The sequence below is a fragment of the Bombyx mandarina genome, chromosome 24 (genome assembly GCF_030267445.1).
Source record: "Bombyx mandarina strain Sakado chromosome 24, ASM3026744v2".
Classification (NCBI taxonomy): domain Eukaryota; kingdom Metazoa; phylum Arthropoda; class Insecta; order Lepidoptera; family Bombycidae; genus Bombyx; species Bombyx mandarina.
The window spans coordinates 5244107-5271755 of NC_143230.1; the positions used below are offsets into that span (position 1 = coordinate 5244107).

A 27649-nucleotide genomic window follows, 5' to 3' on the forward strand; every position below is an offset into this window, starting at 1 on the left:
AAGCGTCAAAGAATCGCGCGGTACATTACGGGCTTCGATTTAAATTGCAGGTTAAAAAAAATTATAAATAAAATGCAATTATTTTGTTTCCTATCGACGATATATTTTGTATGTATGTATATATATGTATATGTGATTTTGTATATATGTAGATATACTTTTTTTGTATGTATTCGCAACCTAATATAAATTTTATTGCACCTACCACTATTTACTCTGCACTACCTTTGGTTGACTGGTAGAGAATGCCTTAGGCATTAAGTCCGCCAATGTAAATTTTACATGAAGTGTAATAAATAAATAAATATTAATCGATATTATTAAGGCAACGATATTTCTTCCTAGTGCAAGATATTCATAAGTCAAATTGTTTGTGGAAACGCGCCCTTAAAGCATACGTCAAGGGTATAGTATCAAATTCCACTAATATTAAATTGCAAGAGATTTGTGCTCACATTCAAATTATTCTTTTCAGTTTTCTTTAGGCCCACACATATATAGCGTGTTCCAAAAGTGTGCTTTATTTTATTTTTATTGCATAGATGGATGGACGAGCTCACGACCCACCTGGTGTTAAGTGGTTACCGGAGCCCATAGACATCTACAACGTAAATGCGCCACCCACCTTGAGATATGAGTTCTAAGGTCTCAGTATAGTTACAACGGCTGCCCCGCCCTTCAAACCTTACTGCTTCACGGCAGAAATAGGTAGGGCGGTGGTACCTACCCGTGCAGACTCACGAGAGGTCCTACCACCAGTAATTAAAGAATTCGATGTAGTGAAATTTGATACTATACCCCTGATATTACCGGACACTGACGCCGTATGAGGGCGCGGCGCGGTGCGGTCCGCGGACCGATGTTGGGCTGCATCAACGGGAGGTCCTGTAGCCGCCGCGGGCCCGGCCTGAACTGCCCGAGTAGTTCTGGGTCCGATAGCCCGGGTTTCCGCCCCCTGGGAAACACATTCTCTACATTTTTATCATTCTATATAATAGCCGGCAAACTTCTTGAGCATTTGTTGACGTAGTGGGGGTAAGTTTGCGCATGGTACACTCACGTGCAAAAACATTATTTACTCTGCGTCATAATGCAATTAAATTATTAAAATCAACATATGTATTTATTTATATATTATTAGAACATCAACAAAAAATATAGGTTAATAATTGTAATAATTTAATCTTGGGGTATAATAGATATTCCTTCTATTAAGTCAAAACTAGAGCTGTTGCCAGGTCTTGGCTCAGTTGAAGCGAAGCTAGTATTTGTAATTTTTTTTCGTTATCATAATCTTGACCATCATCATCATCACTGTTTTCACCACCCGAGTCGCCATCATCGTGATGAGTCGACATAGGGTTCATCGGTGTAGTTTACAACTCGATGGGCTCGATCTTCTTTTTTGTCTATAATTAATTATTTTTTGAAGATATTCGATTCGTAGTAATCGAATGTTACTTTTTTCAATTACCAGCTTCTGATTATTTTCTGTTTTTTTTCCATCTGAAGCCTAGATCTTTCATAATTCGTCGTAAACTTCATTCCGAGCTATTAAAATGTATATCTTCTTGAAATTTTTCGAAGCCTTTCTACGGTACGGAGTTTCGCTGCTTGCTATGTAGTTATTATGATTACATCTTTTTATTACAGATTGAACGAAACTATTCATTCCGGTAACTTTCTTCTTCCCTGATCTTTTCTTACCCGGAGTCCTAAACACGGCGAGCAAGCCAGAGCCTTTAGCTTCGTTAATAGTGCACCTAACAGTACTCACTGATGTTTTTGTTGCTACCGAAGTCTGTTTTACTTTTTCCATATCATTCTTCCCCTGTTTTATAATGAAGCAATATACGTCGTACACAATTTTTCTACCCTTTCTTTTGAATACTACACCAGTTTGTCGCGGCATAGTGTATTTTTTAAAAAATCAACAAACACACAACATATAGCAATGGCAACAAAGTCAACAAGCAATTATAACAAATAACTTAACGATTAATAACGATAGACTTTTTACTGTACGCAAGCGTACTTTTGGGAGCAAGCGGAACGAGGGCGCGGTGCGGGGCGCAGGGTTCGACTGATCTCCCAATAACGCGCTCGATACGATTTCCCCTGCCGTCGCGCCTCACCCTCACCACCAAAGTGATCTAAAATTCGGTTCTGCGCAGTCAAGGTCATTTGCTCAAGATGTTTGCCGGTTACTATACTAATATTATAAAGAGGAAAGATTAGTTTGCTTGTTTGTATTGAATAGGCTCCGAAACTACTGAACCGATTTGAAAAATTCTTTCACTGTTTGAAAGCTACACTATTTCCAAGTGATATAGGCTATAATATTTTTTGAAAAAAATTTAGTGTCCTTACTAAAAAATCAACTAAAATATTTTTTACATCGCGTGCCCTGCGAAAACTATTGATGACTAGCTGACCCGGCAGACTTCGTAGTGCCTCAATCGATAAATAAAAAACCTAAACTTTTATATAAAATAAACTTAAAACAAACAGAAGGAATCCGTCTGACGGGGGACACATCAAAGGAAAAACCAAATTGTTATTTTTATTTAATTCCGAGTATTTTCATTAATTTATCTACCTTTTAAACCTTTTCTGGACTTCCACAAATAATTCAAGACCAAAATTAGCCAAATCGGTCCAGTCGTTCTCGAGTTTTAGCGAGACTAACGAACAGCAATTCATTTTTATATATATAGATAGAATAAAATAATGTACCACGACTTTGTAGAGCACATTACTGTTTACAAAAAGGGTCGCGACAGCTTATGTCTAACTATTATATTTATGCCGCAATAAGTGTTCTTTTAATTAAAAAAATAAAACAAAGTCAAATATCGTTGAAATTTTTGTTAAAGACCCGAGCGAAGCCGGAGCGTACCGTTAGTTCTATTATATGTAAACTTATATATGTTACGGTAAATGTACACTTTTACCGGTAAATGTGCACACTTGCCTTCAAGTTTTGGTAAATGTATACTCTTACTTTCATGTTTTAAGAAAAGTTACAGTAAATACAAATAAATTAATAATGTTGTTGCAGTAAAAATATATTTACTTAAATAAACATACATATACAAAAGGCTTTAATAACGAAAATTATTTCAATTAAAAAATGTTAATGACAAACAAAACATACTTTTCTTCGCATATTATATAGCAAGTCGTAGGTTAGGTTAGGTTAGGTTAGATTGTAATTACTAGCACTTGCGATTTCATATTTTGTATGCCTTTCTCACATTTACCAAAACGACCTGGTCATTGTGAATCAATCAAGTCAATGTACATTTCCCTTTTTTTTTTTAATTGGAAGTGTTAGTTGAATGCACATTACCCAAACGAGGAGGAGGCAAATGTGCACATTTACCGAAAAATGCGTACATTTACCGAAAAATGTGTACATTTGCCGCAATATCTACTTTTACCGTAACATTTTTTTTTTTATTGCTTAGATGGGTGGACGAGCTCACAGCCCACCTGGTGTTAAGTGGTCACTGAAGCCCATAGACATCTACAACGTAAATGCGCCACCCACCTTGAGATATAAGTATATAAAACAACAATTACCTTGATTGTAATTTCCCAGGCTGTCGTACGTTTGATATCCGTCGCCATAACCCTGGGTGTACCCACCGCCCTGGCTGCCCCGGCTGTTATCAAAGCTCGACCGGTTCGAATCATAACCGGAACGGTTTAGGTCGAGACTAGACCGGTTCGAGTTGTAACCGGATTGGTTCGACGTATACCCGGACTGGTTCGACGTGTAGCCGGACTGGTTCGACGTGTACCCGGACTGGTTCGAGCTATACCCGGACTGGTTTGACTCGTAACGTCCTCTGTTCTGATCGTATCCGCCGGGGGGCACTTCGTAAGTTTGAAACTTCCGCTGGTTCTGACCGTTGTAACCCGACTGACTGGACTGCGGTCTGGAAATAACGTCATTGCAGTTTTTAGTTTATAATAAACTAGCGAACCGCTCCGGCTTCGCTCGGGGTCTTAATAAAAATTTAAAAATTATAATACACACGCATCAACCTTTCTTCTATTTGCGTCAGGTTACTAAAAAAAGAAAATTATTAAGATAGCTTGAATATTATTATTTTAATGAACTTTTATTTTCATTTAAATGATACATTTTCTTATCTATTTTTATATTATTATTTTTCTAATTTCCGTAAAAAAGTCACATACATATACAAAACAAAAGCCATTGAGCTTATTGAATTGAAATAGTAGGGAACCCTAACTTTTAAAAAAAGAGTATATATAGCCTATGTCACTCAGAGATAGTGTAACATCCAAACAATGAAAATATTTTTCAAATCGGTTCAGTAGTTCCGGAGCCTATTCAATACAAACAAGCAAACAAATCTTTCCTCTTTATAATTTTTTTTTTGAAGGGCTTTTATGACCTGGTAACTAAGACCTTTAGGTCAAGTCTTATTTTAATTTTAATGATACGTAACTTTTTTAAATGAAAATGATATTATGAAATAAAATGAAGTTGATTATGATAAAACCTAAAGTGAAATGAAAACGAAATGAAATGACATGAGATGAGATGAGATGATATGGGTTGAATTATAATCTCAGTAAAATGGTGGTCATTTACTGAGACTTTTTCAGTGGACTTTTTGGAAGACCCCGAGAAGTTACGTTCAGTGGCTTTGTTTTAATTTCCCAAATTTGTGCACTTTCACAGATATTAAACAGTTAATAAACCACCGCTATTACACATTTAAATCTGAAGAAACACTAACTAGACAAAATAAAACAAATCACACAACTTCACTCCTCGCGTTCCCGCCAAAAGTCCTCCGCTTTATAATATTAGTATAGAAGTATAGATAATATTTGTATTAATTTTTTTTTTTTTTTTATAACAGCTAAGGTGCAAACGAGCAAGACGGGTCACCTGATGGTAAGTGATTTACCGCCGCCCACGGTCACCAGCGACGCCAGTGCGTTGCCTGCCCTAAATAAAATTGGAAAATTCTTACGCGAATAAGGTTCATAGCCTGTATTAACACTGTTTAATTATTTTATAGCAATGTCAAAGATGCTAGCTAGCCTTCTAAGGCGCTAAGCATCACAGTATAGTAACATATTGTATTTCGCTATCATTTCAATTATTCATAAACCGCTCTTCAAGCACGCTGTACATCTTTCAATTTAAATATTATAAGAATAATATCAAGTGCTGGAGTTTTACTACCACAAGATGCTCCCTTATGTATCTCAAGCCGGCACCGTAAAACGGGGTCAATAGAAATTACGGGGTGAATAGACACAAAACCAGGAAAGTTTTTTATACCTCTTCCTCCTCGCGTCGTTTCCTCACTGCTGAGGGTCGTGACCATTATAATTCGACATGATTTTACTCCTTGTGATGTCCCGCCAGCGCCTCCGATCATTGGCCGCATGAAGGGCGTCGTGGAATGGGATCTCTAGTGTGGTGCGGATTTGGTCGAACCACCTTGTCGGACTGCGCCCGCGCGGTCTCTTTCCCTCGATCTTCCCTGTCACGAATAGTCTTTCTAAGCTATCCGGTGTTTTCCGAGCAATATGACCGAAGTACTCGAGTGCGCGGCGAAGGCAGAGTGTGGACAGTCTAGTCTTGATCTGCAGTTGATCTAAGATAGACTGATTGCTTCTCTTCGCTGTCCAAGGTATCCGGAGCATTCTTCTCCAGCACCACATCTCAAAAGCATCCACGCGTTTCCGATCAGCTGCTTTAAGGGTCCAGGTCTCCGCTCCGTATATAAAAATGGAAAAGACCAGAGTGAGCACCAGTTTTGTCTTTGTTTTCTGGGTAATGTTATGGTCCTTCCAGATTTTACCGAGCTGGGTCATGGCTCCCTTTGCCATTCCAATACGCCGTCGTACTTCAAGTTCGCTGGATCCAGTGTTGTTAATGTTGGAGCCTAGGTAAATAAAGTTGTCAACAAGCTCAAGGTTTAGTGTTCCACTAAGCTCCAACTTTTTTGTGCGATCAACGACCATGATCTTAGTTTTGGATCTGTTGATGGCGAGTCCCATCTCCAACCCTATCTGCTCCATCCTGTTCAGAAGCTCTGTCATCTCTGCTTCTGTTGTGGCAAGCAGAGTGGTGTCATCTGCGTAGCGCAGGTTCGTCACTTTGACACCACCTATGGTTATGCCTCCATCCCAGTTTTCTAGGGTCTTGCGCATGATGTATTCGCCGTATATATTAAATAGAATGGGTGACAGAATACACCCCTGGCGAACTCCTCTTCTGAAATTAAACGGGTTTGACGTAGTGTTGTCGACCCTTACAGTGCCCTGACTGCCATAGTAAAGGGATTGGAGAAGAGCTATGAGGTGCATGGGTACTCCGAGTTCCTGAAGAACCCGCCATAAGCAGCTCCAGCCAACGCAGTCAAACGAATTGCTGTAGTCAACGAAGCACAGGATAACAGGTGTATCGAATTCGTAGCATCTTTCTTTTTATACCATGGAATAAATAAAGTATAAAAATACTTTTTACTGTTTATTTAATGTATAACCTATATTAACTCATGCTCCAATAAAAATTAATTCTTATTTAAAGTCCGAAGCATAGTGAAAATCTGATTCAAAGTCTAAAAATGTTTCTATCGACCCCATTTTACGGTACAAACACTAAAGATACTTTTCAATGTGGTAAATACGTCAGATACTACTAAATACGTCTCACTTGTGGTAGGACCTCTTGTGAGTCCGCACGGGTAGGTACCACCGCCCTGCCTATTTCTGCCGTGAAGCAGTAATGCGTTTCGGTTCGAAGGGTGGGGTAGCCGTTGTAACTATACTGAGATCTTAGAACTTATATCTCAAGGTGGGTGGCGCATTTACGTTGTAGATGTCTATAGGCTCCAGTAACCACTTAACACCAGGTGGGCTGTGAGCTCGTCCAGCCATCTAAGCAATAATAAAAAAAAAAAGATACATCTATTACGAGTATATGAACCAGTGTCACAAGCAATTCTTTAACTTGGCAACATGTTTCATTCTTTGTTAATTACAAATTAAAGGGAGCTGATACTGGGAAATACCTATATTTAAACAATTATTTTTTTGGGTTAATTATTTCCAATATCAAAAAAAGGACACCAAAAATCTTTCACAAAGGTATTGAAGATACCTAGTACCAGTTAAAATCTAGAATCAGGGTCCCAAACATACTAGTCAGTTTTTTTTTAAATACATATTTTTGCTACTTAATTTCTGAACTATTGGAATTATAAGATCAATTTAATAAACAATTACTTTTTTGGGTTAATTATTTGTAATATCAAAAAAAGAACACCAAAACCTTTCACAAAGATATTGAACTGAATCTGGGCCCCAAAAATTCTAGTCAGTTTTTTTAAAATATTCATAGTTGCTACTGAATTTCTGAACTATTGGACACATAAGATAAATTTTATTAAGTTTTATATACATTTCAATAATAAAATTATATGTTTTAAAGACCTGATATTATTATATAGTGTGTAACACAACGTACCTACTGTCTCCGGTGGTCTGCGCGTATCCGCCTTGCACGCGCCCTCCCCTCCCCCCTCTGCCCCCCTCAGTACCGCGCCCTCCTCTGCCCCCTTCACCACCGCGACCCCCTCGCCCTCCTCCACCTCGGCCGCCACCACTCTAAAATTTCAATCAAAATATATATATGTACATTACGTCGTTGTCAAACCAAAATCTGCTACGTTCACTTTTTGAGATTTTTACTTCTTGACCTTTTCGTATAGTTAGTTCACAGCCCTATCTACTGTATAAAAAAACTGTTATGTGTCTATAGCTTTAATATTTATCTATAGCTTTCATTTGATATAGTTCTTAAAAATTCACCTTCATATAACATTTTATACGAAAATGCTTTTACTCGTTAATTCAAAATAGAGTTTTTGCACATAGCAGATTTGTGTTTGACAGCGACGATTAGCTTCTTTATATCAAAGGGGCAAGTGGTATTGGAACAATTTGTAACTTTAATAAACCCATAAAAAAGTAAAATGTAAACAGAAAATGATCACTAAGAAACAGTACGGTACAAATTTTTTCATATCATGGAAACTTTTCGAAAATTTGTAGAACCCAACCACTTTTTTTTTAAAGTTTTTATAGCCCAGTAACGAGACTTTTAAGCCTAGTCTTACTTCTTATATTCTTTGATATAAAAAGTGTTACGGAGCAAAAGGAGATGAAGTTGATTAATTTACGACTTTAATCAATAGTCATTACTCTAATCAAATCAAATGAAACGAGATGGGACGAAATAAAGTCTAAGTAAAATGGTAGGTATTTACTGACTTTTTGAAAGAACCTAAAAATGTTCAGTGGCTTCGGTTAAATTTTCCATATTTGTATTTACATTTTCACAGATGCCAAACGGCTAATTACACACTGTTATTATACATTAAAAAAAACTTTGTTCACAAAATAAAAAAAATTCTCAAATCTTCACTCCTGATGTTCCCTCAAATAGTCTTTTAATGCCCTTGTAGGAAGTTTAATTGAACAACGCCTTCGAGCACACCTTTATCAGATTTCATTATATCTAGGCATCATATCACTCCTCTGTTAATCAAAACTTAGATGGTGTCTGTGTTTCAGTGAATTCTTCAAGATGTTCTTTTCACCGATTACATTAAAATTTCTACCATTATTATATATATGGTAGTTTAGAAATCATATTAAAAACACAAACATACCGGAGCTGATGATCTCTGTTGCCAGGAGGGCATCTCTGGCGGTGGAGGTTGCTGTTCATTGGGTCTACCACCTCGGTCTGGTACCTGAAATATAACGTCAAAAATACCTTAAAATTTTGTCTACCACTTTGTTTTGTTGTGTTTGTCCCCGACCATGAAAACTGATATGTATTTGTAATGTGGGAAATGACATAACTACTAAAAAATTAGCGAGATTAAACAACATCAGTATTAGACTATTTCATTTTTATATTTATTTATTTATTTGGGAAACAAACAGTACAATACAAAACATACAATATTTAAAAAAAATAGCTAAAACAATAACCAAATATGTTTCCACAATCAAAATCACATAAGTAGACAGTGAACAAGAAGAGAAATTTAGAAATTTAAATTACAAAAAAACAAAAGCAACACAACACGCACATATTATTTTATACATTAACTCACACTATAAAACTACAACACTTATCGGGCCAAATATGTAGTTACTTTTACAAACAGAGCCTTTTGTACAAGGCATCCATGAAATCACACGAAACAGCAGCTGAGGTATTGAAAGAGTCGCAGATTACTGGGCATCTGAAGGTGTTTTTTATTTTTTTTTATTGCTTAGATGGGTGGACGAGCTTACAACCCACCTGGTGTTAAGTGGTTACTGGAGCCCATAGACATCTACAACGTAAATGCGCCACCCAGTTTGAGATATAAGTTCTAAGGTCTCAAGTATAGTTTACAGCAGCTGCCCCACCCTTCAATCCACAACGCATTACTGCTTCACGGCAGTAACAGGTAGGGCGGTGGTACCTACCCGCACGGACTCACAAGAGGTCCTACCACCAGTAATTACGATTACAAATTATGATTTGTGGATTTGATTTTTATTACACGATGTTATTCCTTCACCGTGGAAGTCAATCGTGAACATTTGTTGAGTACGTATTTCATTAGAAAAATTGGTACCCGCCTGGGATTGGAACACCGGTGCATCGCTCAACACGAATGCACCAGACGTCTTATCCATTAGGCCACAACGACTTCAGCAGTCGACAACCTTATGGACTGACCAACTTTCTAGAGGACCTAGGGTGGAAATGTGGACCCAGCTCACACAAGAGACTTTTTGTCATGGAGTTGCAGCCACGAGCACATCTTTCAAGATGGTTAGCCATATGTGCTCGCATAGCTTAATTGTCAACAAACAATTCCGATTATCTAAGAACTTACTTGTCCGATGAGAACTTTGTTGACGTCGCTTCTAGTATTCTTTCTAACAGTGGCACTGGAAGTCTTCTCTACTTGCAGCAGCGACGTTCTGGCCGCTAAGAAGTCTGACAGTTTCACATCTGGCTTCGGTTTCAGATGTTCCCGTTTCGGACGATAAGTGGACTGGATTGCGTCCTTCTGCGTTTTCAATCGATCTGACCACTGCAAAGAATTTAATGTTTTATTTTTTATGGGCACATGGCGAATGTTACAGAAGTTCACATATGCACATATGCGTGAATGTCGCTAGGCACAAGGTAGACATTTCAAATCTATACTAATATTATAAAGCTGAAGAGTTTGTTTGTTTGAACGCACTAATCCCAGGAACTACTGGTCCGATTTGAAAAATTCTTTCAGTATTAGATAGCCCATTTATTGAGGAAGGCTATAGGCCGTGATGTTATATATATAACGTCACGGTAAACCAATACAAGTGGAGCACCAATAAAGAATGTTTCAAAATAGGGGTTTAAAAAACTCCTTAACATTCTATAATTCAAAAATATCTTTACTTTCTAAGTAAATGAAGTGGGAGGGTAAAATTTAGCATTATGCCAAACTAACTATTCCACGCGGACGGAGTCGCGGGCTAGTGTATTGTATAAAGATGATCCTTTAAAAACGGAATGCAAACTGCTTCATGGCAGTACAGAAGCTGGTACAGCACTTACAATAATGCTGCCAATTGGGGAATTGATTGGGAAATTGCCAAGGGCTAATTGCCCTCTACAACACTCGTGGGAAGAGCAGAGGTAGGACTATTCTAGATGAGGATGACTACAGTAGAACATATTAATTCGATCCTGTCCAAAGTCTGTATTTTCAAAATTTATATACTTAATACTATACATAATTATTTTATACTCATTTTCTATTATATTTATAATAGTTAATTATAAATAAAATTTTGCATGGACTTTAATTATTATCTCTGTGCAGTATATAACTTTTTATTGAAAAAAATTAAAAGCATGAAATTTATAGGTATAACTTTACCTCAAAACTTTGTATGGTACATTCCAATCTGGTTATAAGTGTCTCTCTCCTCAGTCTGTATTCTTCAAACATCTCCGTGAAGCTTGTCTCCAATTGTTTCCAATCTTTGTCACTTAAAGCCTTGTTGTAGAGTGGCTTACCAACTAATTGTTCACCTGTAAAATATATTTAGCTCGATAACTAGTCCTCAACTTTTTATATCAATGGGCGTTCAAATTTATGAGTAGCCATTGATGTTTTTTGACCTTTCTACAATATATTCTGAATAAACAAAGTTTAAGCTAGATTGTATTATGGACTTGCAGATGTGCTACCAAATTTCTGCCTGCCCTGAAGTAACAAATTCATTCTGATTTAAAAGATGGGGCTTGTTATCTAATATGATTGAGACTAGAGCTCATCTGACAAGGTGAGTGCTCGCATCAATGTTATTATATAACTCATGTCATCAATCAAATGAAATAGCAAAATTTTTAAATCAATCAAAAGTAAAAAATCATTTTTTTTTTATTGCCCTTGTAGGCAGATGACCATCCGGCCCACCTGATGATGAGTTGTCACCGTCGCCCATTGACTTCAGCAATGCCAGGGGCATAGCCAAGCCGCTGCCTACCTACTTATCTAGTAAAACTGTAAAGTATTTTATTATAAGCAATTTAATATATGCAATATGTATTCGATTACAAAAATAAATATGTATTTTTACCTTCCTTTTGTATGGTATCCTTTAACTTTCCTTCCAGCTTGGAGAATAGCACTTCCGGAGTGATATTTGGTGGTGGTTTGTTGAATTTTAGAGTAATCAATATATCTTTGAGATCTTTGGCTGTTGGAGATTCACGCTGAAAATTAGTGTATGGTTGTTGAAGACTAGAATTTCAGTTTTTTTAAATAAACTGTAGCTGTTAAAGATAATATATTTTCTGCATTGAGCAAATTATATGCTCCAAAGAGATCAAGAATAAGGACAGCCATCCAGTTTATGCAAGATTTAGACTTGAACAAAAATATTTGGCGATCATGATGACTGCATTTGGTGGTCATAATGACTGCAAACTTAAAGCCCTATTTTAATTACACAGCATAATCTTAACTCAAAATAAATGGTTGGAATTAAATATGATTATGTATATACCATAACAATCTCCATGCCTGAGCCCTTATCTTGTGGACGATCTACATTCACCATTCTAGCTGCCATGAGCTCGGAGATCAGGTAATCAAGGAGTAACAGACGATCGTCTTTAGATTGTAGTCGAGATGACATATGACCTGTTTGAACATAGTTTAATAGTTTATTATTATACAAATCCATTAAGGTTGTTGAACTAACAGCCCTCATGGCAAGCACGGCCAGTAGTGATTCAGACCACCTGACCACCACTGACCATCATTTATTATTCAAATTATAATTGTTGCAGGTTTCACTTTTATTACACTGTTATTTATTCATCACGGAAATCATTCCTGAATGTGTGTTAGTTGCATTAGAAAAATTGGCACTATGTTGTAGTATTTAAGAATTGGCACAATCACATTGTTCAATACCGATGTACCAGATGACTTATCCTGTAGGTTATGATAACATCAAACTAAGTATCATCATTCTGACTCTGGTTTAAATGGTAATTGTAACCACACTCTAGTAGACCACAGGCTATAAAATTGCTTCTGAATACTGCTACTAACTATTAAATAACTATTTAATAAATCATTGTGACTATATAAGTAAAAATATTTTGATTACCCTCTCTATTTTATGAATTACTAGCTGACCCAGCAGACTTCGTAGTGCCGCAATCGATAAATAAAAGACCTAAGCTTTTGTATAAACTTCAAACAAACAAAAGGAATCCGTCCAATGGGAGACACATCAAAGGGAAAACAAAATTATTTTTTTAATTTTTTAATTTAATTCCGAGCATTTCCATATTTATCTACCTTTTAAACCTTGTGTGGACTTCCACAAATAATTCAAGACCAAAATTAGCCAGTCTAGCCATTCTCAAGTTTTTGCAAGACTAACGTACAGCAATTCATTTTTATAAATATATATAGATAGATAGATAGATAGATAGATAGATAGATAGAAGATAGATTGGTTATTAATATTTAATAGTTACTCACCTGTTACCAATTTCTTGTAGGGACATCCCAATTCTTTCAAAAATGAACTAAGTTCCAGTAGGAACGAACTTGAATCGTCTGGATCATTAATCATGTTTACAGTCTCTTCAAGGTGACAGAGATTCTTCAACTCTTCGGCCAATATGTGCACAAGTTTGGTGAAGTCAAGGGACTTGGCACCTCCCTCAATAGCCTTTGCAAAGACAGCTTCTTCAGAGAGTGGGCCTTCATAGCTTAAAATTGTTTTCTAATGTTTTATGACTTGTCTTATACAAAAAATTGCAGATCAAATGACATACTTGGTTAATTTAATACATTAAAGGTTTGTTAATATAGACATGTATTTATTAAAAAAAAAAAACTAAAATAAAATTCAAATCAATGCTTTTATATTAAAAGAGGAAGATTTATTAAAGGAAGGAAATATATCTTGTAGGATTAACGAAATAGACTGGTGGAAGACTATAAATTGTACCTCTTTTAGGTAGAAAAACCATTATTCACAATACTACTATATAAAACTACTTTTACGGTTAATCTAGCGTTTTTATTGTGATTATATTGTTTCCGACATATGGAACACTTTACAGTTTTCGTGGTCATACACGACTGAACTGTGAGAGTAGGCTTAGTTATGTCTAAGACTAGGGAACACCGAAAAAAAAAAAGGTCCGCTTTTTTCTGATCGTAATTGCTTAAAAACGCTAGGTTATTTAAACTCGTAGATAGGTAATAGTACTCATTAGGTTAAGGAATTCTATGTTGTCAACGAAGAATATAGAAATAGTCAAACCAACAGAATCTGTCAATATTAATTCTGAATTTACCATAATGCGAAATGTTTTTCGGTAATGCCAACGTGTCGTTTTAATGTTTCCTAATTTATCAATTTTAAAGAACATTTTTAAGTGAAAATAATAGAACCGGTGATTTTAACTTGATAACAAACCTACAAAAAATTATAACCGTACATACCTCAAGTCGCTAAGTGAGTCCAATATTTCGTTTTCCATTTTAGTCAATGACCTCTTAATAAAGTTCAGTACTTTTTATAAAATTACTGACTAAAATTACACAGTTTTAATTGAGATAAAAAATTCTGAAAAATAGATTTCAGCCGGCGTTCCAGGTCCTATAAATTTTAATCATAGATACATTTAACCATCGATAAGACAATTGAAGTCAAGACATTTCATGGATGGAGCCCTGCGTTCTGTTCCTTTAAGCCACAAAACACCAAGATTACAGAGACTAAACATGAAATAATTACGCATTAGAATCAGGCACGCATAGACGGGCACGAAATCACGGACCCAAAATTTCCAACTGTATGAGGTGCATCGTAAATATATGAGATTTTTGTCTGCTGTAGAAGGTGAAATTAAAATTAGAATGTAAATGTTAATTTTTTGAATTATACCACAATAAATAATATAACTAAATAACTTATTATGCCTTAAAGCAGAACAGGATTTTTGTAAATTGAAAATCGAAGTTCATAAACACGAATCCCACCTAAAACAGATTCACTGCAGAAAAAGCAGCACTATTCTCAGCGCATAGTTCCATCGCCAATCTAGTATTACTAGTGGTAGGACATATTGCGTTTCGGCTTCAGTGGGTTTTGTTAGCACTTCCACACGTTGTAATTCCCACGGGCTGATGAACTGGCAGTCCTCGTTTTCATGTACAGGAACGTTTTTTTTTGGAAATTTCTTCTATAGCCTGTCAGTTTATTTTCTTGATATTTGAAACCTTAGAAGAAAGAATTTTACTTTCAACTACTTTCGAGACGCAAATTTCAATAATTATGTCTTTAAATTTATATTCTGCCATCCTGGTAATAAAAAACACATTTTAAGAAATTTCTCAAAGCGATAAAGCTCAGGTGAACGAAGTTAGCCCCTCAAAAAATTTTTTTTTTCCTATTTTATACTTGTCGCCGCAACGATTTTTAGAAACTTGATTTTAAGTTTATTCATTATAAAATTATTGTTTAAATTATTTAATGACGATTTGTTGATTTGTGAACAATGTCGCAATGTCAATGTTGTTAATAATTAGGCGATGTTTTACTACGAGGCCGAATTCCTTTAACTACTTCCATTTTTGTTAAAATGGTGGTAGTCACATTTATTGTGATTGGTCAAATCTAAGACATGAATTACTTTCGCTGATAGATTATTTTAGTGCTAATATTTTAAAATCAATTGTAATAAAATCAAATCAATTTAACAAAGTAAAACTGCATCGATTACCTTAATAATTATTTTGTAAAAATATTGTGGGTAACTCTAAATGTTATGGTGTTGAACAAATGGTATAAAAAGGGAGTGACCTGCGTCACACCGGCACTTTTGCTCCAGCTCTCGGAAAGGAAACATTGTGAGTACAATCTATGTCGGTTTGCATTTAAAAATGTTTAACTAGGTAATTCTTGTGAGTTCAAAATTAAAAGTTGTGAAATAATTATGACTTACTTCTCATTAGTAAAATTCATTTGCATACCTTCCTTCCAAGCCACGATTTAGTGGTTTGTATTTCATGTAAATTACATACATTGAAATCACGTCTTCCCTTTTATTTACACCCATAACCTCATTTTATTCGACATCAGAAGTGAGACACGAATTCCTTTTTCTGCTCGTAAAATTTTCTATTTCAGTACTTTTCAAGTTGACCTACAGCAATGGAAGAACGGAACATACCCGTGGCATCGGGCTCGCCACCACGCACCACGCGCGGATGGGGCGATCCTGAACAAAGTACATCTGGCAATATATCACTGCTGCTACAACAGCGTGGCGCTAACGTTCTACCGCTACTAGAACAGCGTAGTGGTAACGTACCACCTAAATTGTATCTTAATTATGCAATGCATAAGTGAAAACCTTTCATAGGGATCTGATAAGGTTAAAATCTGACGTATTTCTACCCTGCATATGACCCAGACGGAAATGTTGAGTTCGGGAGTGGTATAATCATATTTCTTTAGCCAAGACCAATTACGCGACTGTGATATTCATATGAAAGTAACTAGTTTACTGAAAGTTCGGGCTAAAATGTGGGCTGATAACTAGCTTGTCACAACGTCCACGTGAGATGAACTACGCCAAAATATCATTGCTACATTTAAAACCTGAAAGCTGTTATTCAGGGAACATAATTATGACCATACAAAAAACATCGTGGAATTTCTTTCACAATCACGGATCCTCTGGAGGCGTGTGACCAGAGATAAACTCAATGATAGTGACTCTGTAGATGCAGTGATAGGAACTATTAGTAACGAACGCCTTCGGCACTGCTTACTCGGTACCAGAATTAATATCCGTTGCTTCCTATATTCGTAGTACTAAACTTCCTAATTTCATTCTCATCCACATCTTAAGCGCTTAAAATACTACATAACCGAATGCCTCATTTGCAGTTTTTGTAAAAAAAAAAAAAAAAAAAACGGACATTCTAGTCATGTAGTCATGGCTGTCGGTATAAAAGTACGGTAGTAGAATCCGATAAACGGCCAAACGAAAAAGTATTTCTACGGCACCGGCGTTATTATCTAGACCGAACGATAAATTTTGTCATACGTTCGACACCTGCTATCGCCGAGAAAAGCAAATTACTTCATACGTTAATTTTATTTCAAAGAACTAATGTAATTTAAATACTATGCGCATGAGGGTAAATGACATAATTATTGATACAGCCTTTGACAGCAGAACAGAATATTGTTATGAGTGATCTACTGCGAATTACCGGGTAAACGATATACGGTTAATTACCTACGTGGAATGGGACCCTCTTCGGTAGTGTCTACTAATGTTAAAAACAGTGTATTATTGACGACATAAATGTTGAGATTAAGTCTTATCTTACCGGATCACGAATTGACTTTAATGTTTTAATAAGTGCAAATTTAACATTAATTATGCAGAACGGGAGTAGCTGTAGTTTTAACTGAGCAAAGCGTACGTTTGTTTTCTCAACCCTGTGTCGTGCACATGCAATCGAAAGCCGGTTTGTTTGAAAATTTGAATAGTGATCTAAATAATGAATCAGATTAATTAATTAATAACGTTACTCAATAAATATTCCGCTATTTTTACACGTGGTTCCGCAGTAATCACCTTACTCAAAGAAAAAAAAAAAAAAAAATGGTGATGATCGCATGTGCGTCGACTATCGCGAGCTTAATGCAAATAGATTCATGATCATTAATATCCCCTCCTTTTAATAGGTAATCAGATCAACCAATTAGCAGGTGGTCTATACTATAGTTCACTCGATATGGCATCGGGCTTCCGCCAGAAGTCCTGGTAGTGCGGTTCAAGTTCATAATGATAGTGTAGCTCAAATGTGTACGGATCAAATTCATAAGTCATGATTTTGGCATGTGGTCTTCAATACCTAGAGAGAATACTAATAACATTACGCGATTCAGGATTTTCCATTAACATCGATAAATGCCTCTTCGTTAAAGGATCGATTGAGTATCTCGGTAATGTAATCAAAAACGGACAAATCGTTACTGAAGGCCCCGATACAGACTAATATTAAAAAACAAATTCGCCAATTTAACGGCCTTGCGGAGTATTTTCGTCGTTTTAAGCCCTGATTTCACGCGTACTATAGCTCCCTTATAGTCTTTCAAATGGCAATGGACTCACGTACATAAACAGGCTCGTCAGATCATTATTTACCATTTAACTTCTCACCGGTCCTCACAATATTTCAAGTAGGTGAACCCATAGAACTATTTACTGATTCAAGCAGCATCGGATTTGAAGCGATTTTAGTGCAGATTATTAACAAGAGTCACCATGTGGTGGGCTACTTTAGTATGCATACAACAGACATAGAAATTAGGCTGTAGTTACGAGCTATAAAACATTTTCGGCGTTTTCTTTATGGGTGCCAATTGAAAGCAATTCCGGATAGCAACAAAAGAGACCTATTGCCTCTCATTCAAAGGTGGTGGTGGCCTTTCTTCAAAATTTCGAGTTTGAAATTGAATATAGGATGGGCGAGCGGATGCAGCACACGGGTTTCCTAAACAGAAACCCGAACCCATTGACAGTAAATTTCATTTCCAGAAACTTGGATTGGCTAAATATTGAACAACGTGATAGCCAACTGTGATCTATTATAGATGCTCTGCACAGTGGTCAGGATACCAATTCGAAGATAATATCCTTAAATTTAAGAGTAGAGATGTCTTGGGTGCAATGAAACTAATTGTTGTACCAAAGTCGTTTCTGTGGAGCCTTATTAATACCAATCATACTGCTCTTAAACATTTAGGGGAAGAAAACTCTTCATAAAACTAAGGAAGATTTTTTTTTTTTTTTTCGATAAAATGAGCTCCACTGTTATAGAGTTGGTAGATAATTGCATGATATAAGACATCAAACATCCGGAGCTACTCAGGTACAGTTGCACCTTATATCGAAGCCAACCCTTCCGTTTGAAGGAATACACATAGATATTACGGGTAAGCTGGAGACTCCTAATGAGCAGGAGTACGTAGTAGTAGACTCATTCACCAAATATGTTTTGCTCCGTAAATATGTTTTGCTCCGTTACACCGATGACAAGTCAACATAGCAATCTTCCAGCTTTAACGCAAGCTGTTCACCTGTTTGGAGCCCCGAGGCAGATCGTCGTTGATGAAGGACGAGAATTTTTAGGCGACTTTAAAACTTAATGTTAATCTTTTGGTATTGAATTACATTCTATAGCACCAGGCGTAAGCAGAGCTTAACGGCCAGATAGAGCGGGTGATTGCAACATTAAAAAATTGCCTCATCATAAAATGATTACGAGACACCAGAATGGCACACGGCGTTAGAAAATTTTCAGCTAGCTTTAAACTGTACTGTCCACAGATTCCAACAAGTGTGCCTTACGAAGTTTACAGGATTTTAGAAAATGACCGCTACCTTGTGAAAAAGGTAATGGGGCATTGTGGGCGACCACACAAGTCGCACATGAACAATTGTGTTGTGCACCACTACCCGGCTGTGGTGATCGGACGACCGTGTCGCCGCTACATGCAGCACCGAATGTTGATCCCTTCCGCAACGCGGCAATATCGCACCAGCCAGCTGATGCCGTACTCTTGCGGTGTCCAGCGCGTCCCATAGATCGCCAGACTATTAAGAGATGAGTATTAATACTACCCACTTTTCTTATTTCAACTATCATTTAATGAAAAATTATTAATAATAATTACTGGTGATAGGTGCTTACTGGTGGTAGGACCTCTTGTGAGTCCGCGTGGGTGGGAGCCACCACCCTGCTTATTTCTGCCGTGAAGCAGTAATGCGTTTTGGTGTGAGGGGTGGGGCAGCCGTTATAACTATACTTGAGAACTTGGAACTTGTATCTCAAGGTGGGTGGCACTTTTACGTTGTGGATATCTGTGGGCGCAGTAACCGCTTAACACCGGGTGGGCTGTGAGTTCTTCCACCCATCTAAGCAACAAATCTGTTTACGAACCGTAGTAAAGGTCGAAAAGCAAGGTAATGTAAGTGTGCTATTGACGCGTATAGATGTTCAATAAGCCAAAAAAAAAAAAAAAAGTGCTATTGACACGCAGAGTTGTTCAATAAGCCAAAAAAAAAAAAAAAAAAGTGCTATTGACACGCAGAGTTGTTCAATAAGCCAAAAAAAAAAAAAATCTAAAGATGCTATTGACGTGTGGAGCCGTTCAATAAGCCAAAAAAAAAAAAAAAGTGCTATTGACACGCAGAGTTGTTCAATAAGCCAAATCAAAAGATGCTATTGACGTGTGGAGCCGTTCAATAAGCCAATGTCCTGTCCTGAAAGAATTATAGTCCCCTGTGTACCACGGCGTACGAGACCGCCCAGAGCACAGCATCGACCCTTCACTCATTCCTTTAGGGCCCCTGTGTTCAGCAGCATCAACCCATCACCGCCCTATCCTTTCCTAAGCCGTTAAATAAGGCAAAAAATAAAATAAAATCAAAAGATGCTATTGACGTGTGGAGCCGTTCAATAAGCCAAAACAAAAGATGCTATTGACGTATGGAAGCGTTCAATAAGCCAATGTCCTGTCCTGAAAGAATTATAGTCCCCTGTGTACCACGGCGTACGAGACCGCCCAGAGCACAGCATCGACCCTTCACTCATTCCTTTAGGGCCCCTGTGTTTAGCAGCATCGACCCATCACCACCCTATCCTTTCCAATTACGATAACATAATAATATGCTAGTGCTGTTGTCATGTGGAATGAACAGTGCAAAGATTATACGCGATGGTTAAGTGAACTGTGGAAGTTCTTGACCTCAGTTATTACAGGACATACCAGAAGCAATGCAGAGCACGCATCGCGCATCAGTATGGCCGTGTCGCCGCAACGATTTTTAGAAACTTGATTATGCAAAGATTATGCGCAATGGTTAAGTGAACTGTGGAAGTTCTTGACCTCAGTTATTACAGGACATACCAGAAGCGATGCAGAGCACGCATCGCGCATCAGTATGGCCGTGTCGCCGCAACGATTTTTAGAAACTTGATTTTAAGTTTATTCATTATAAAATTATTGTTTAAATTATTTAATGACGATTTGTTGATTTGTGAACAATGTCGCAATGTCAATGTTGTTAATAATTAGGCGATGTTTTACTACGAGGCCGAATTCCTTTAACTACTTCCATTTTTGTTAAAATGGTGGTAGTCACATTTATTGTGATTGGTCAAATCTAAGACATGAATTACTTTCGCTGATAGATTATTTTAGTGCTAATATTTTAAAATCAATTGTAATAAAATCAAATCAATTTAACAAAGTAAAACTGCATCGATTACCTTAATAATTATTTTGTAAAAATATTGTGGGTAACTCTAAATGTTATGGTGTTGAACAAATGGTATAAAAAGGGAGTGACCTGCGTCACACCGGCACTTTTGCTCCAGCTCTCGGAAAGGAAACATTGTGAGTACAATCTATGTCGGTTTGCATTTAAAAATGTTTAACTAGGTAATTCTTGTGAGTTCAAAATTAAAAGTTGTGAAATAATTATGACTTACTTCTCATTAGTAAAATTCATTTGCATACCTTCCTTCCAAGCCACGATTTAGTGGTTTGTGTTTCATGTAAATTACATACATTGAAATCACGTCTTCCCTTTTATTTACACCCATAACCTCATTTTATTCGACATACTTATTTTCTATTAATTCGTTTGTTCATCATTTGTTCATGATTGTTCACTGTTAATAATTGTTTGTTCTGCATTTATTTATTTAAAAAAAATATTTAAAAATATACCTACAAGTTAGCCCCTCTAATGCAATTTTTAATACTTTTTCATCCTTAATGACTCGTAAATATTCATTTTCGATTGTTCTTATATAAAACATGTTTGTTCTCTTTCGAAATTACTCGTTTTTTGTTTAATTTACTATTTTTATTAGTTGAATTTTTAAATTAATAAGTAAATTAAATTAGTAAATTAATAAGAATTAATAAGTAGGAGGATGGAAAAAATGTATTTGGTCTAACTTAACGCCAATGCACATTATATCATTTATTTCTTTTTTAATTTTTTTAATTAATCTGTGTACCAATTGATTGCTCCTTCAGGATTTATATTTGTTTTTTTTTTCACGATTAAAACCGCGTAGAAAGTTTAGGCATTATAGTTGACGCATGCGCAGTACACATATTTTGCATACATTTATTCAACTAATAAAAATAGTAAATTAAACAAAAACGAGTAATTTCGAAAGAGAACAAACGTGTTTTATATAAGAACAATCGAAAATGAATATTTACGAGTCATTAAGGATGAAAAAATATTAAAAATTGCATTAGAGGGTCTAACTTGTAGGTATATTTTTAAATATTTTTTTAAATAAATAAATGCAGAACAAACAATTATTAACAGTGAACAATCATGAACAAATGATGAACAAACGAATTAATAGAGAATAAGTATAAAAACGAAAAAAAAAATTTTTTGAGGGGCTAACTTCATTCACCTATAAAGCTCCCAATTGGTGCGCTCACTCAAAACGACTTTTCATAAATTAACTGTGGAAAATTTCTGATGTTTCGGTAGTCTTTCGTGCACGTTTACAAATTTTCCACTCATTAACATTTTGACGTAGGTATTTCCAATATTCAAGGGACATGCGAATGTAATAAAACGTGAAATGACATTTACTTTTATTTCAGACCTTGTAACACTTTTTTTCTCTAAACAAGAAATAGTCTGTATTGTCGACACAGATTAGTATATTAATTACTTTTTTAAGGGATTTTATGACCTGGCAACCAAGACTTTTAAGTCAAGTCTTATTTTAATTTATATTCTTATTTTATGAAAAATGTTAATATGGCATGAAATGAAGATTATTAATTTGAGACATTAATCAACTGGGATGAAATTAAATGAAATGAGATGAGATGATGTGGGATGAAATATAATCTCAGTAAAATGGTGGTCATTTACTGAGATTTTTGCAGTGGACTTTTTAGAGGTTCCCGAGAAGTTACGTCACATTTGTGCACTTTCACAGATATTAAACAGTTAATAAACCACCGTTATTACACATTTAAACCTGAAGAAACACTAAATAGACAAAATAAAACAAATCACACAACTTCACTCCTCGCGTTCCCGCCAAAAAGTTTTCATATTAATTACTATATACATACGTAGTTATAATAGATTTAATACACATATTAAGTCGTCGTATTGATGGATGGAGCTGATTGTTCAACGTTTACACAGCCAGTAAATGAAAAGTTGTTTGTTCTAAACATGTTACGATATGTCAAACCGAAATGTGGCTGTAGAATCCATAATGTAGATCATGTTAAAATTTAAAAAAAATCTACGAATGATGATACTTTCATATAAAATCGAATTTAATAATTGTTACGATGACAGGCCTGAAATTATACAAAAAAAAAGTACCGTTAGACCGTTAATTCAGTTAAAAGCGTCAGACAAGATAAACTACAAAATATTCGTTCAAATAATTTCAAACAAAATATGAAACAACCATATTACTACAACCATACAAAAAATACAACCACATTACTAGATTTATAAGGCTCAAAAACTTTTTAAAATTTTAATCTTATTACGTCGAATATCACTAAATATAATTGCAAAAAGAAAATAAACTTTTTGATGTCCGACAGTCCGAAACTATCGTGACGTCCGTCCGGCGCCGTCGCGTCGGTGGAGTTCCAAGAGTTCCATCCAAGCCTTACAGGCCCGAAACTTGTAGGTATGTGTTCAGTTAGCTGACATCACGTACACCTTTCGAAGCTTGGAGAATCGGCTCGATTAAGCAAGCCGTACTATTGTAAATTTTTGTATTACTTCCGACTTTCGAAGACAATCCAAGGGAAATTTCTTAATTGTTCGACGACAGCCCTGAATTCGTACAACTTAAATTACACGTGTTATTTAGATTTTAAAAACAATTTCAACTCTTACGTGCGTCGAAATTGGTTTACAGACATACCTAAATCTTTGTGATATAAAAGTGATTCAAGCTATCACTTAGGTAACACATGATATCACAGCTGTGTTGCCAACAGTTGGGCTGAACTGGGCGGCGTTCGGCAAACTGCGTGGAGTCTTTTCATCGCACATCCCACAGTGCCTGAAAACGAAAGTTTGTAACCAGTGCGTCCTACCGGTAATGACTTAGGGAACCGAGACGTGGACACTCACAATACGATTGGTCCGTCAGCTCAAGGTCGCTCAGTGAGCCATGGAAAGAGCCATGCTTGAAGTTTCTCTGAAGAATAAGATCCGGATTGAGTTTATTCGACAGAGAACTAAAGTTATCGACATAGCTCAAAGAGTCAGCAAGCTCAAGTGGCAGTGGGCTGGCCATATATGCCGTTGAACTGACGAACGCTGGTGCAGACGGGTGCTCGACTGGAGACCGCGTAGGGGAAGACGTAACGTGGGACGCCCCCTGGCTGGATGGTGCTTTTTTTTTCCTGCCTAAGCTGGTAGCCTTGAGAGGCTATTCAAGCGTAACCTTAACTAGTAGGTGAGCTCACAGGGCTCAAACCTGACGAAGTTGCTAACACGAACCCTAGCAAGAGCCGTGCTTCGCAGAATCTACCACCGGATCGGAAACGCGACCCACTGAGAATATCCGGCGAGAAACTCAGTGGGCTGTGTCTGAGGGTTAATTTACTCGTCGAGCCCTTCGTCGCGAGCGACGGGTTCGACGAGAACGGTGACCGGTGCTTGGGGTACCTAAAAGCACCTGGATGGTGCGATAACCTCCGAACGAGAGCCGAAAACCGGGCTCGTGGTGTGGATTGGGAGAGGCCTATGTCCAGCAGTGGACGAGTGTAGGCTGTTGATGATGATGATGATTGCCAGAGCGGAAAAATATGTATTTAATGTAGGGACTAAATTCGTACTACCTGTATCAATACGTTTACTCTTGATACTTACTGTTGATAGGGTATTTTGTGAGTCTACATGTCTAGGTATCACCACCCTGTCTATTTCTGCCTGACTTTGAGAAATGTATAAAAATACTAGCTGTACCCGTCCGCTTCGCTGGGCATTTAAAATTAACATTTTTATTTCTCACTCCCATAAAAATTCTCATCATTAAAGCCCCCGCAACTGGTGTAGGGAGTCCAACACTCATATAAATATTAGCCTATCAATTAAGTACATATATTTTCTACATGGATATATACCAAGTTTCAAGTCAATCGGATCCATGGTTCAGTAGTTATAACGGAACATCCGTAAAAACCACTGTAGATCTATATATGTATTAGTATAGATGAATAAGAAATACGTAAAAGTTTTCTTTTCTAACCTACTAGGTACCTACCTAACTACATTTCAAAGCGATTTGAAAACATCGAACACTTAATTTATGGACGTTATGAATAAAGTTGACAGTTCGTACGTAAATCATTCTCACAAATTGATTTATGCTTAGAAAAATCGGTGTCAAAATTGAGTCGTTTAATTAAACAATGATAGACGGGAAGACAACAGTTTCATATGTTTAGTGTTTAAGACGAAACGTATTAACCGGCACGATAATAATATCTGTGTTCAAACACGTTTTTTACATACAAGCTGAGGCCGACAATCACAGCTTTTCCACTACCTACCAAACAATCACAAATGCGTTGTACGCGAGAGCTACACGACATCCGAGCCGAGGTAGTAGTAGGGAGCGAGAGCTAGCGAAACAAGTGAAACAACACAGTCGACCGCGCTGGCTGACGCGGTGAACGTTTGTAACTTCGCGCCATTTCAATCAACTATAAAACTTAAAACGCATTTGAATACCATTTAAAATCATATACAAAACACAGGAATGTGATCAGTGATCGTGATAAAACAACTTATGTGCCATAAAATTAAGTGATGAAAACATAATTTTTTTTTCAAGTTTTAATAATGAGTGTTTTAATATTGTTTTTTGTGTACGTTTTTGTGCCGTGTGTTTTTGGCCAAGAGGCCGCGGCTTGTTATGGTGCTGGCAGCGTTGCAGGTGCAGCAATAGGTGCTTTCATAGCTGCACTTATTTTGGTTGCAGCTGCTTATTACCTTCGCAAATTGTATTGGAAGTCACGTAAAGGTGAGCAAGCGCGTCGCTTAAACTTTAGTTTCACAAATTCCCACGTAATTATGACAATTATAGAAGTGAATCGTTATTAATATCCTATGACATAGTTAATAAATGAATTACAAATCACATGATTAACGATTTATTATTAACTTCATTGGAATCTCAATATCTACTTAGGTCTGAAACGTGTTTCGTGTCATTCATTCGCTAAGTGATACTGCATTTAGTGATGTAACTTTAAGTTGTTTGCTTTTGTAACGTACCTAACTGCGTTTTCTAGTTTGAAGAACGTTAAGCAAGATTTCCTTTTAAGAAAACGAGTTGGGAAATCGATTTACTGTATTACTGTTAAAAAATAAAATTCGAATGTATTAAAAACTCGAGAGATGTGTGAATGCGTTTGTTTTAACAAATATCTATGTGCATACACTACACTTCTCAACCATGAAGTCGTCGCATATATTCCGGGCACGTGCTAAGCTATGCAAGCATTCACTTATCTATTGAAAAAAAATAGGCAAAGACAAAAAAGAGTTAAATAACATTTTCTCCTCGCTTTGTGAGCCGAGTTTTTGGTATTTCATAAACAAATGTTTAATGGGCTTTAGAGTTATCACTAGCAAAACATAAAATGCAAATACTGGTATGTATGTACATATATAAAAACATGCTCATGAAGAGTAAGCGACAGAAAACAATGTTTAATTTGATAAATTTCAACAGCTCCGAACATGGTTCATTCAATATTTAGATCCCATAATTTCGAAACAACAGATATAATATTATATCATTGTACGTTTACTATATATATACTTATAAAAGTCGTTGTGGCCTAACGGATAAGACGTCCGGTGCATTCGTATTGAAGCGATGCACTGGTGTTCGAATCCCGCAGGCGGGTACCAATTTTTCTAATGAAATACGTACTCAACAAATGTTCACGATTGACTTCCACGGTGAAGGAATAACATCGTGTAATAAAAATCAAACCCGCAAAATTATAATTTGCGTAATCACTGGTGGTAGGACCTCTTGGGAGTCCGCACGGGTAGGTACCACCACCCCGCCTATTTCCGCCGTGAAGCAGTAATGCGTTTCGGTTCGAAGGGTGCGGTAGCCGTTGTAACTATACCTGAGATCTTAGAACTTATATCTCGAGGTGGGTGGCGCATTTACGTTGTAGATGTCTATGGGCTCCAGTAACCACTTAACACCAGGTGGGCTGTGAGCTCGTCCATCCATCTAAGCAATAAAAAAAAAATAAAAAAAAAAAAAAAGATTTACCAATTTTTTTTACCGCGAGTCTTTTGACTTTGTCGAATCTTGCCTTATCCAGTATAATTTTGATATCAAATCTACGGCTTGCGATAAGTTAAGAAACGACGGAAAGGAATCTCAAGTAATTTCGTATTTGTGTTTAGGAATGCCCACCGGTCGACTGCAAGTATTGTTAGTATAAAGGGCTCCTTTTTCGACGCGTGGTATTTTCTCGATATTTCTTTTTATGCTCAGGTCAGAGGGCTACTTGAAGAAGGCTTTAGAGGAAGAGGTAGACCTGAGAATAAATTAACCCACAGACACAGCCCACTGAGTTTCTCGACGGATCTTCTCAGTGGGTCGCGTTTCCGATCCGGTGATAGATTCTGCGAAGCAAGGCTCTTGCTAGGGTTCGTGTTAGCAACGTAGTCAGGTTTGAGCCCCGTGAGCTCACCTACTAGTTAAGGTTACGCTGAAATCAAGCTGAAAGCAAGGCTGTCAGCTTAGGTAGGAAAAAAAAAATGTGTAAGAGGGGAATCAACGATGAAATGGTATATGATAGAGGAGTATGGAAAGAGAAAACATGTTGCGCCGACCCCAGGTGACTGGGAGAAGGCAGGAGAATGATGATGTCAGAGGGCTTCATGTCC

The 27649-nt window shown here is 36.8% G+C and overlaps 2 protein-coding genes across 2 annotated transcripts in view; one reads left to right on the forward strand and one right to left on the reverse strand.

The window, feature by feature from the left end:
* Positions 1-338: 338 nt before the first annotated feature.
* Positions 339-14286, reverse strand: LOC114246709 (protein FAM98A). The gene is made up of 10 exons (XM_089738216.1): positions 14106-14286; positions 13131-13363; positions 12139-12275; positions 11710-11845; positions 11004-11158; positions 9966-10166; positions 8736-8819; positions 7529-7668; positions 3586-3944; positions 339-955 (listed from the first exon to the last, which is right to left on the reverse strand). The coding sequence occupies exons 1-10, from the start codon at positions 14141-14143 to the stop codon at positions 873-875; spliced, it is 1566 nt and encodes a 521-aa protein (XP_089594342.1). The 5' UTR covers positions 14144-14286; the 3' UTR covers positions 339-872.
* A 10997-nt stretch (positions 14287-25283) lies between these two features.
* LOC114246722 (uncharacterized) overlaps positions 25284-27649 on the forward strand; it is a 68835-nt gene continuing 66469 nt past the window's right edge. The window contains exon 1 of the mRNA XM_089738217.1: positions 25284-25751. Within this exon, the coding sequence (XP_089594343.1) occupies positions 25571-25751 (181 nt within the window). The 5' untranslated portion in view covers positions 25284-25570. The remainder of the gene's footprint in view (positions 25752-27649) is intronic.